Source organism: Neoarius graeffei, chromosome 5, assembly GCF_027579695.1.
Source record: "Neoarius graeffei isolate fNeoGra1 chromosome 5, fNeoGra1.pri, whole genome shotgun sequence".
Lineage (NCBI taxonomy): Eukaryota > Metazoa > Chordata > Actinopteri > Siluriformes > Ariidae > Neoarius > Neoarius graeffei.
Genome location: NC_083573.1, coordinates 73,061,037 through 73,074,022, shown reverse-complemented (window position 1 = coordinate 73,074,022; position 12,986 = coordinate 73,061,037). Strand labels below are relative to the sequence as shown.

Below are 12,986 nucleotides of genomic sequence, written 5' to 3'. Positions count from 1 at the left end.
TTGGTGTGTGGATACTTGGCATTGGAGCTTCAGGAAGAGAGAGGCTGATGGTATTGGAGTGGGCGAGGCGGGCTTCTCTTACCTGGGCACACGGCGGTGTTGTTGCAGGGTCTCTGCTCACGCAGCGGCCCACTGCACTGTGTGCTGTACGAGGCTGAAACACAGAAGCGTGTGCGACTCTGCCAGCCTTCACCACACGTAGCTGAGCATACACTCCACGGGGACCACTCCTCACCCACAGGAGAGTCTACCGGGGCAGGGTGGGGGTAGAGGAAGGGGAGTAGGAGGCAGGAAGAGGCAGGTTCATAAGGGGCAGGAAGAAAGGGCTGAAAAGAATTCAGGAATTCAACATGCAGGAGTGGCTTCCTATGCTAACAGCGAGAGGCATCAACACCCTCAGGCCTCTTGACATATCCAGAGCATCCGTCTTTGTCCAAAGTGAATGCTTCTTTTCAGGATATGTCAAGTGATATTTTGAAATGGCTATTCAGCAAATGATTTAGACACCTGTGATTTGCAGCCAATAGGGAAGCAGAGCAAGTGACAGAGGTCTGACAAAGCACAGCTGATGGAGCAGGGAAAACACGGTAGTCATGCAAAGGAGAAGCCTGTCTTAATTCTTCAATAAAATAGTAGAAGACTTTCATCATTGTCCAATAAGCAGATGTAGATGATGTGCATGAAGAGCAGAATTATTAGCTTTCATGAGAGTTCAGGAGGATGTGTTGAGCTGTCATGACTATCCAGTAAGATGATATGAGCTGTCAGAGCAAGGAATCAGAACGTACTAGCTAGAAAGCCTCACTTAATATAAAGGCAAATCTAATTTCTATATCAAATCTAGTGAAAGGTATTCAGCAGAAGAAGCAAGGGGGAAAATATGAAAATATCTGTCTTAAATTATAAAAGAGTCAGGGAAGTTTAAAAATGAAATAAAATAAAAGTACTGAAAGACACTGAGAGAGCATTTTTATTATGATGTAACCTAAAACATAGTTGATGCAATACACCTACCCTGGCTGTCCTGGACATAATTAAGAACATGAGTAGTACATGCAAGATTTACCATAACCCCATGCAGCCACTTATTTTTCACTGTGACTCAATCTCAAACATGATGTGTCAAGCCTAAACTCGGTACAAAATAAACAGTCATGCAAAGGCAAAAGACAGCGTGACTAAACCCAAGTCATGTATTGCCTGTAATGGTTATGAAGTGGAGTTGTTGGCTCAACAGGCTCTCAGATATTCAAAAAATATTTTTTACATATTGAATCCATGATTCATAAACAAACTGCTGTTTCACTGTGAACCATGCCAAGACACATCACGGGACACACACATCCCACTCATATTCAGAAGAGATGAGGCCATAGCCACATGCACATCCAATCTACACCCCTGTGTGTGATTAGTGGCCACAAATAAGTGTGTTAATCTGGTTGTGTGTACATGTTTCATGTTAGACATGTTCAGTGTGACTTAATGATTGCCATGACTAGGACTCAGTTGACTTGGATTTGACTTGGTACTTGACTTAGATTTGAGTTTTTGATTTGATTTTAAAGTTTCCATTTGATCAATTTAATCTTTTGATAACTTTTCTTACATGAAAGTTGGTGAACTGTTTCTTCAGCATCAGTCTTAATAACACTACACTACTACAGTCTAAGAGAATTAAATTTGTGTGTTTGTGTGTGTGCTCAAGCTGTAAAGGAGCCTGATGCCTGTATTCTTACCTGTCTGAGGAGACTGCTGTCCAGCACGGCCCTTGTCCACATCGTCTCGTTTGCGGCTGTCTGCCGATCGCAGAGATTGGCTACGAGAGCTGTATCGGCCTTTGCCTGCAGGATGGGGTGGGGTTAGCGACTAGACTGGATTTCCTATTGGACAGAGCTGTGACTGACTGTTCAACAGCATCTGCCATGCTTGGGAGATACGGCAAAATAGCAATGCTGATTACTAGGGCTATGTTCACTCCAAAAAGAAGTGTGCATTTGATGTGTGCCTGTGGGATTTTTTCCCCTGTTGGTTTAAAATGGCACAGAGGTATTGAGCAGATATTCTCTGTGTGTGTGTGTGTGTGTGTGTGTGTGTGTGTGTGTGTGTGTGTGTGTGTGTGTGTGTGTGAGAGAGAGAGAGATCAGTAGAGTCTAAATGATAAAGAATCTTAGTATAATTGTTTGAGAATGACAGAGGGAATTGCATTGGGTAGTTTTAGCATGCTGGTGTGTTGGAAGGCTGAAAGGGTGAGATGGAGTGAGCAGTGGATGTAGGATGAACGCAATGTGGATTAGGCATGAATGGAACACATATATAAATGAAGACATTTACAGCTGATGACCCTGAACATGGATCTGTCAAATAACTCATGAGTTTTTCTTCACAGTGAATTGTGTGAGCCCCATTCACACTGCCACAGTCAGAACTCTCCTTACCCAGTTTTGCATCCTCCAGCCCAGTATATTTCAGTGTGCTTAAAACCTTTGCTTTAGATGAGTACTGGCTGTAGCCTAAGTTAAACAACAGGCACAGAGAGAGAAAAAAAATCAGTTTATCATTCTATCAAAGCTCACAGCAGGAAAACTCAAATACCTCATTTGCTTTAAAGTGTGAAGAACTTAAGAAGAAGAAGAAGATATGTATCAAAAAGAGAGGATGTGTAGCCAGTTATAGACTGTGCAGTTATGGCGGTCTTTTAAGATTTTCACTTGTCACACTGTAGGAGCTGATCCCAATAAAGTCTTGGCCAAAGTTGATAACAGACTGTGTGATGTGATCTCTAGGTCAGATTATACAATGAAGATCCTCTAACGATAAATATGCGGTTAAAGAAAATTTGTTAGGCTTATGTCATCCATCAGTCTGATCTGGGTTTGTGTACAAAATGGGGGTCTCCAGAACCAGAAACAAGTGTTTGTTCTATGATCAGAGAAGGGTAGTTTGGAGCCATTCGAGGATGAGTAGAAGAGCACAGTGTGGAATGTCCATTCTTGAAAGTGAGATTGAGGTAATATGTCTATATGTATGTATGTATATTTATTTATACATGCACATCAATTGGCACATGTGGTAACTTTGCAACTCACTGCACTAATAAAGTCATGATATATTGGCAAGTAACATCCATCCATCCATTATCTGTAGCTGCTTATCCTGTTCTACAGGGTCGCAGGCAAGCTGGAGCCTATCCCAGCTGACTATGGGCGAGAGGCTGGGTACACCCTGGACAAATCGCCAAGTTATCGCAGGGCTGACACAGAGACAAACAACCATTCACACTCATATTCACACATACGGTCAATTTAGAGCCACCAATTAACCGAACCTGCATGTCTTTGGACTGTGGGGGAAACAGGAGCACCCGGAGGAAACCCACGCAGACACGGGGAGAACATGCAAACTCCACATAGAAAGGCCCTCGCCGGCCGCTGGGCTCAAACCCAGGGCCTTCTTGCTGTGAGGTGACAGTGCTAACCAGTACACCACCATGCCACCCCGGCAAGTAACATTATCATACTTATTGTGAGCAAGTCAGTATTTTCAGTGATCACTTGCTGAAATGTAAATGCTTCATTTTGCATATTGAGTTCTGTATCATCCTATGCCATCCTCCAACTGGTGGCTTTTAGATGAGTGTTGCTGCAGCAGTGGTATTGTCTGAAAGTGTTATCAAAATTTGACATCAGCTGTCTTTGGTCATAGTTGCACTAAAGTGGGTGCCAGTAAATGTGTCACATTATACCTTTGACAACCCCAATTCCAAAAAAGTTGGGACATTGTGTAAAGCATAAATAAAAAAAACAATGTGAAGATTTTCAAATCATGGAAACCCGATATCTCATTGGAAATAATACAAAGGCAACATATCAAATGTTGAAACTGAGAAATTTTATTGGTTTAGAAAAATATATGCTGATTTTGAATTTAATGTCAGCAACACATTTCAGAAAAGTTGGGACGGGGCAACAAAAGACTGAAAAAGTTGTGTAATGCTAAAAAAAAAAAAACTAATTTGGTTAATTGGCAACAGGTTAGTAACATGATTGGGTATAAAAAGAGCATTCCAGAAAGGCAGAGTCTCTCAGAAGTAAAGATGGGGAGGGGTTCACTGCTCTGTGAAAAACTGTGTGGGCAAACAATGCAACAATTTAAGAATAACATTCCTCAATGTAAAATTGCAATGAATTTGCAGATCACATCATCTATGGTACATAATACCATTAAAGGATTCAGAGAATCTGGAGAAATCTCTGTATGCAAGAAACAAGGCTGAAAACTGACATTGGATGCCTGTGATCTTCAGGCCCTCAGGCAACATGGCATTAAAAACAGACACGTGTCTGCAGTGGAAATCACTGTATAAGCTCAGGAACACTTCAGAAAACCGTCGTCTGTGAAAACAGTTCATTACCGCATCCACAATTGCAAGTTAAAACCATATATAAACAATATCCAGAAACACTGACACCTTCTCTGGGCCCCAACTCTTTTACAATGGACTGAGGCGAAGTGGAAAATTGTCGCGAGGACTGATGAATCTAAATTAAAAATTCTTTTTAGAAATCATGGACACCATGTCCTCCAGGTCAAAGAGGCAAGGGAAAATCTGGCTTGATATCAGTGCACAGTTCAAAAGCCAGCATCTGTGATGGTATGAGAGTGCATTAGTGCACATGACATCATTAATGCTGAATACAACCCCAATTCCTAAAAGGTTGGGACGCTGTGGAAACTGTAAATAAAAAACAGAATGCGATAATTTGCAAATCATGGAAACCCCATATTTCATTGAAAATAGTACAAAGACAACATATCAAATGTAGAAACTGAGAAATTGTATTGTTTGTTGAAAAATATATGCTCATTATGAATTTGATGTCAGCAACACATTTCAAAAAAGTTGGGACAGGGGCAGGTTTACCACTGTGTTGCATCACCTCTACTTTTAACAACATTCTGTAAATGTTTGAGAACTGATGAGACCAATTGCTATAGCTTTGAAAGAGAAATGTTGTCCCATTCTTGCCTGATATACTGTACAATTTCAGTTGCTCAACAGTTCAGGGTCTCCTTTGTCGTATTTTCTGCTTCATAATGCACCAAATGTTTTAAATGGGAGGCAGGTCTGGACTGCAGGCAGGCCAGTTTAGCACATGGACTCTTTTACTACAGAGCCATGCAGTTTTAATATGTGCAGAAAGCAGTTTGTCATTGTCTTGCTGAAAGAAGGAAGGCCTTCCCTGAAAAAGATTTTGTCTGGATGGCAGCATATTGATCTAAAACATGTATATATCATTCAGCACTAATGATGCCTTCCCAGATTTACAAGCTACCCATGTCATGTGCACTAATGCACCCTCATACCATCACAGATGCTGGCTTTTGAACTGTGCACTGATAACAAACCGGATGGTCCCTCTCCTCTTTAGCCTGGAGGACGTGGTGTCCATGACTTCTAAAAAGAATTTTTAATTTTGATTCGTCAGACCTCAGGACAATTTTCCACTTCACTTCAGTCCATCGTAAAAGAGCTCAGGCCCAGAGAAGGTGGCGGTGTTTCTGGATATTGTTTATATCTGGTTTTAACTTGCATTTGTGGATGCAGTAATGAACTGTTTTCATACATGATGGTTTTCTGAAGTGTTCCTGAGCCCATACAGTGATTTCCACTACAGACACGTGTCTGCTTTTAATGCAGTGTTGCCTGAGGGCCTGAAGATCACAGGCCTCTAATGTCAGTTTTCAGCCTTGTCTCTTGCATACAGAGATTTCTCCAGATTCTCTGAACCGTTTTAATAATATTATGTACCATAGATGATGAGATCCCCAAATTCTTTGCCGTTTTACATTGAGGAATGTTATTCTTAAATTGCTGCACTGTTTGCCCATGCAGTCTTTCACAGAGCAGTGAACCCCTCCCCATCTTTACTTCTGAGAGACTCCGCCTCTCTGGGATGCTCTTTTTATACCCAATCATGTTACTGATCTGTTGACAATGAACCAAATTATTATTTTTTAGCATTACACAACTTTTTCAGTCTTTTGTTGCCCTGTCCCAACTTTTTTAAAATGTGTTCCTGACATCAAATTCAAAATCAGCATATAATTAAAAAAAAACAATAACATTTCTCAGTTTCAACATTTGGTATGTTGTCTTTGTACTATTTTCAATGAAATATAGGGTTTCCATGATTTGCAAATCTTCATATTATTTTTTTATTTATGTTTTACACAGCATCCGACTTTCTTGGAATTGGGGTTGTAATATATACATGTTTCAGAGCAATATGCTGCCATCCAGACAAAATCTTTTTCAGGGATGGCCTTCCTTATTTCAGCAAGACAATGCCAAACCACTTTCTGCACATACTAAAACTGCATGGCTCCATAGTAAAAGAGTCCGGGTGCTAAAGTGGCCTGCCTGCATTCCAAACCTGTCTCCCATTAAAACATTTGGTGCATTATGAAGTGCAAAATATGATAAAGGAGACCCCGAACTGTTGAGCAACTGAAATTGTATATCAGGCAAGAATGGGACAACAGTTCGCTTTCAAAACTACAGCAATTGGTCTTCTCAGTTCCCAAACGTTTACAGTGTTGTTAAAAGTAGAGGTTCAAAATGAGCTCAAATTCAAAATGAGCATATATATTTAAAAAAAAAATTAAATTAAATAAAATTTCTCAGTTTCAACATCTGACATTTGATATGTTGTCTTTTTGTAAATTTTTTAATGAAATATAGGGTTTCCATGATTTGCAAATTATTACATACTGCTTTTATTTACAGTTTACGCAGCGTCCCAACTTTTTTTTTGTAAGATGACCATTCTCAGCTCATGACCAAATAGTTTTTTTTGTTTGTTTGTATACATATATATATTTTTTAATTTAAAGCAATGTATATAAAACAACAGTGTATGCCAGGTTGAGAGAGAGACAGAGAGAGAGATAGGACATGGAAAAGAACTGTGAAGTAGCATTTCTACACACACACACACACACACACACACACACACACACACACACACACACACACACACACACACACACACAGAGAGAGCAGAACTCACCAATGCAGGGTTGAGGGTTACAAGGACGGCCCTCTTCCAGCACTCCAGCACACAGGTACGCCACCTCCGGAGGTGACTGACACACACGTGTGCGTGTCTGAACACCACCCCCACACTCACTGCTACATTCTCTCCAGTTCCCCCAGCTACTCCAGCCTCCTGAGATCACACACACACACACACACACACACACACACACACACACACACACACACACACACACACACACACACAATTAGCTGGCTACTGACTGTCTTCCTGGAGCAAATGCAATTTTTTCCCTCCTAATTTATATGAATTAAATTGCAGTGTCATTTAAAAGTCCCTGTCCAGCAATGATGTCTCCCATTCTGCAATCCCATTATGATAGTATAAGTACATGAGAATGAGCCCATAAATACCAGTAGAATATGTCTCTCTGTGTCCTGTGCTCTCATGAATGTTTAATAGCAGACAGTGCCGCCTGTCTGCTCCCACAGGCTCCAACAAATATGTATTAATCTGTATGAATAGAACATGAAGCCGGCCCATGTTCTGGCACAGACCATTTTAATTACTCACAAATCAACTATGTGGGAGGACAGGAGCTGATATCATGCACCCTCAATGATGAGAAAGAGAGAGAGAGATAGAGAGAGAGAGAGAGAGAGAGAGAGACGGGGGGGGGTTGAAATGAACGTTTTTGTAATATAAGGGGCAAATTTAAATATTTTAGTATAAACCACAGGAGGTGTACAAGTGTGATTTTACATACTGAGCTGTTGTTACTGGCTCCTGGACATAAATGTGGGGCAAAAAACAGCAAAATATGGTAATATGAACAGTTTTACAATTGGAGAGAATATTCTGTCACATTACATAAATGATCCTCGTGCTCTGATGCTTTAGGAAATCTGGCCTATTACTGTTAAACATGCACTGACAAGCAGCATCAATATCTATTTGTTTGTGCAGAATTGAGCGATTAAAGCACACTGTTTACCCATGATGCTGGAATTGGTTTTGCTGCAGGCAAATTCACCTGCCAAACAACATAATTGATCCCATATCCATAAATGACCAGCTTCGAATGCACAAAACAAAACATCTAATCCATACAGCCAGTGACAATTATGAGCCAAAAGTGAACCCTGAAGACTTCCAGCTGCAGACTGCTTAACCTCATCCACGAGCTGCACCGACAATGAGATTATCAGTTGAGGGAACAATGTCAAAAGTAAACAGAATAAACAGCAAGCTTGGCCAATCACTTGTGGATTATGGGAATCACTTTGAGGCCTGTCACTTCTTCACGGGGGATACAAATGAAGTAAAACCTGAGTGAAATAACCTTCAGCCACCCTTCAAAATGATTTCAGGCTTATTTAAAACAAATGGGTCTTATGAATAGCAAGAGAGACTTGCCTAATACAGCAGGGATGAGGAGGGGAAGGCTTTCTGTCAAATGAAAGCTCTCAGGAGAAATGAGAAGGGAAAAAAAACAAACTCCATTTAGAGATAAGATTCTCTCCTCCGGTGAAAAATGCTCTGCGAATATGAACTTTTTCGGCTCAGTAATCACAGGCCCGGCATGAAAAGGGAGGAAGAATAATGTAATGTTTTCTTTTTCTCACCCCAAGGACATTTTATTACGTCTTCAATGATTCACTGTGCTTCTCTTGCCCAATGGTACCTCCCGTAAATTCAGGTAGTTGTTTTTTATCATCTTTAAACTCGCTTTCTCCTGTGTTTCTCTCTCTTTGTGCATTTGTCCATTGTCCATCCTTCTCCTTGTTTATCCACACCATGTTGCAGGGACCATGTGGGTCATGCTGCTCATCATTTTGGCACTTGTGTCCTTTTGTGCGTGTGTGTGTGTGTGCGCGTGTGTGTGTCCGTCCTGCTCAAATGAGCCTCAAAGTCACCTTTGCTTCCCGTATGGCGTCTGGCAGAAACTAAGCAGAGGATCTGGTTACGTATTGTTCTAGTATCTTCCATCCTCATTCCCATATCACTCTGAAATTACTGAATGATTCTGCCTTAGATGTGCTACATAATAAGATGTAACATTTATACATTCACAAAATATTTGTGAGTTGAGGAGTGAAAAGCACAGGGAACAGTAGCAGATTTTCCAACACACGGCTACTGCTGACACCCAGAGGACAGTCACAGTCTACTGCACACACACGCACACACGAACCACACCATCAACTTTGAAAGAGACAGCACACAAGTGGCTGAAGGAGAGAAAGGAGAAGGCGGAGAAGTGGGAGCAAGAAGTGCTATGATGGAAAAAGAAGAGAACAGAGTGAATCACAGATGCCTACGCTAGATGAAACACAAAGTAAATGGAAAACACATCATCCTTTGCATTACATTGTTATATGAGTGATTTTATCCTTTGCTATAAAAATAGATAAGGAAATATCATGTTGTTTTGTTTTTTCCTCTCTCTGCAGAAGTAGATAAATAAACCACAAGTAGATTCCTTCAAGTGGTGAGAAGATCTCTCTCCTTTACTGGAAAAATCTCACAGGTTTAATCCACTGTTTTTTTTTCCTGTATGTCTCTATCCTGCTCAGTATAAATATTTGAACACTTGTACCCACACAATCGTATGTTGTCGATTAATCTCACTCCAGGGGGAGGAAGCAAATCTCAGTGCTGCTCCCATGTCTACAAGTCTATTTCTTGCCCTCTGCCTTCCACTGCAAATCTTGTAAACTCCATGTGCACATAATTGCCATTTTCTAGCAAACAGCAAGTTCTTTCCTATCATACTATATTGCAGAACCCAGGAAGGCGAAGATGAACATGTGCTCCCTCTGAAACACATGATTTTTTTTTTTTTCATTCTGCTCACAGATCATCATATGCATTTGAAAGCAGTTGGAGAAAACACAAACTGACTTCTTCCATATGAATGTCATTCTGTTTGACAATGGAGACAGTACTTCGAGGCTTCACGTCTTGGACATGGATGGCTGTGAAATTGTCAGGATTAGAAGTTACAGATGAATCTCCAGATGACAGAACAAATGCTTACATTCGGGATATAACTGAATATGAATATATTATTTGGAATGAACAGATAATGTGTCCTAAACAAATACAAATATAGACATGAATAGGAGGCACACCATTGTTTTTGTTGTTAAGTTTGCAAGAATGGTTTATCTGGTCAAGACTAAAGGTCTTTACACATACAGCACGATTTGTTATGATTTTTTTCATCCAAAAATATACATTTTTGAATGACAATCCTGTCAATGAACACTTTCACACCAAGGGTGAATGTTTGTATGCAAAACAAACAAACAAAAAAAAAGCAATTTTTTTTTTTACAGCAGGTTTAACTTTTCAATTATTTCGTCTGTGAAAGGAACGTATTCAAACAATCAGTGCACAGGTTGTGGAAACATCATCAGACTGCTGCAGGCTTGGCGGAGTCTCTCATTCAGTTTGTGGCTCAAAACACAGCACTGTTTGACAAGGGCAATAAAAATTATAAACATAAAGACATTTAAGGCCAATGTCTGGAAAAAAAATAGTAGAGAAGCTCAGTAATGAAAATGGTGGGTGGACAGTCCATGGTCCATAACCTCCTTTGTGATGTGGTGAAGCTTGCTATCAGTCTCAGCAACTCATGAACCAAGTGAAACTCCTTGTGTTCTTGCCTTCTTCCCAGGTTAGGATGTGCCCAACCCCCTTTTTTTTAAATAAAAGAATAAACACCTGCTCATCATCACTTGCCAACTCCATCGTCATGCCATTGTTTTTCTGGAATGCTCACATAACCGTGTTGGGTTTAATGGGAATATTAATCTCATCTCATCTCATTATCTCTAGCCGCTTTATCCTTCTACAGGGTCGCAGGCAAGCTGGAGCCTATCCCAGCTGACTACGGGCGAAAGGCGGGGTACACCCTGGACAAGTCGCCAGGTCATCACAGGGCTGACACATAGACACAGACAACCATTCACACTCACATTCACACCTACGGTCAATTTAGAGTCACCAGTTAACCTAACCTGCATGTCTTTGGACTGTGGGGGAAACCGGAGCACCCGGAGGAAACCCACGCGGACACGGGGAGAACATGCAAACTCCACACAGAAAGGCCCTCGCCGGCCCCGGGGCTCGAACCCAGGACCTTCTTGCTGTGAGGCGACAGCGCTAACCACTACACCACCGTGCCACCTGGGAATATTAATGTTGCATTAAATTCTTCAATGATTTTTTTTCATGCTTTCACATTGTTTATCCGCATCACACTGTATGTATAAAGATCTTAAAGGTCTCTATCAGGACTCAGATCCTGTAGGATGTAACAAAAACTGTACATGAGTGAAAGGTTTTTACTTTCAGTCATAAGCGAGCAAGCAGTCAGATATGAAACTCAAGGGAAAAATATAAACAGGAATGTGCATCGGTCCTTAGTACTACTGGTCACCCCAATCAAGGTTGCAGTGGTTTATAATAAGCTATGAGTTGTTTATATTTTTAGAAATAGAACCAAGTAAATTGATTACAAAATATCGCAAACAGGTACAAACAAAAATAACATGAGCAGAATTATGAACTCAAATGAACTCCAGTGTTTCCAGGGTAACTATGATTCATATTTAATGAAACGACAAAGAAATAAACAAGAAATCATATAGATTATTTATTATATAGATATTTGGAGCACTAAATAGATAGTGTCATTGTGTAGCTTATATAGTTGTGCCATTGTGGATCCACCATAATGCCACACTTGCCGATCTGTTACCGAAATACTTGGCTTGCTAAACAAGTCAACAAGATCAGATATATTTTAGATCATTTATGATGCACATGATTGCCTTAATTGCTTATTTTCTTGATTTTCCACATTACTCTCATGGGTAAACTTAAAAGAAATAAGTTAATTTGCTTTTTCTTCACAAATGAAAAATGTATTTCGTTCACATCCTGAGAGAGAGAGAGAGAGAGAGAGAGAGAGAGAATAGATTATGATGCATATCAAGAAACACATTAACGAGAGCAGTGATGATGAATAAAAATAAGAATGAAGTCAAACGGATAAAGAATGTGATGGCAATAAAAACATGTATTTGGTAGAGCGTTCTTTGGTTGCAGCTGTGGGTCAGGCAAGTCGACGTTTCAATTTCGAAGATGGATGCCTCTCCTCAGCAGAAATGAAAAGGAAAAAATCAGCTAAAAATCAAATGCACCTTCACTAAAGGGATCAGATGAGACAGGGCAGAGATGAGCAACAAAATAACAGGGCTTTCTTATTTTCATCACATGGCTCGATCTTCATCAGGGAACTACTTGGTCATCATTAGTTATTTTTGTTACTACATACAGTATATACAGTATGTGCAATGAGGGACAAATATACACATTCACACGCGACCTGTCCACATAATAAAAGCAGAATCATTTATCAGTGAAGTCATCTCAATTTTCTGGTGACAATATCAACTGGACAAACAGCAGCATGCAATGAGGTGAAATTCACTACACTGAATCTTTTTATGTTTCTGATTTGTTCCACGCAGTGTGCACAGACAATCAGACTTGCTCCATTTAATTTCATACTGAAACTGTTTCTAATTCAGGCATCGACATGGCAGTCAGGACAGCTGGAATCTAAATTACTACACAGGGACTAAAGAGTTTGATCACTGAACATCTACAATCTGTCAGTCTGTCATTCCTTTTAAAAATTCAAATGCACTATAATTTTATACTGTCACAGACAGCATGGACATTATTAATAGTGCTACATTATGCATTCAAATTACATAAACCACAGATGGGAAAGGTTGTCACAAAAAGAAGAACATTCCCAACCCAGCAATATCATAATATTTATAAAAATTCAACATTTGTCACAGGCTTTGTTCAAGTCTCTGTCTCTGTCCCCTCATAGGTTTGTTA

The 12,986-nt window shown here is 40.2% G+C and overlaps 1 protein-coding gene across 1 annotated transcript in view; it reads right to left on the bottom strand.

The window, feature by feature from the left end:
* Positions 1 to 12,986, bottom strand: part of adgrb1a (adhesion G protein-coupled receptor B1a) — a 107,351-nt gene that overhangs the window by 72,432 nt on the left and 21,933 nt on the right. Inside the window, exons 2-5 of the mRNA XM_060922358.1 lie at positions 7,074 to 7,232; positions 2,439 to 2,513; positions 1,740 to 1,844; positions 83 to 247 (exon numbers count right to left, since the gene is read on the bottom strand). Of these exons, the coding sequence (XP_060778341.1) occupies positions 83 to 247; positions 1,740 to 1,844; positions 2,439 to 2,513; positions 7,074 to 7,232 (504 nt within the window). The remainder of the gene's footprint in view (positions 1 to 82; positions 248 to 1,739; positions 1,845 to 2,438; positions 2,514 to 7,073; positions 7,233 to 12,986) is intronic.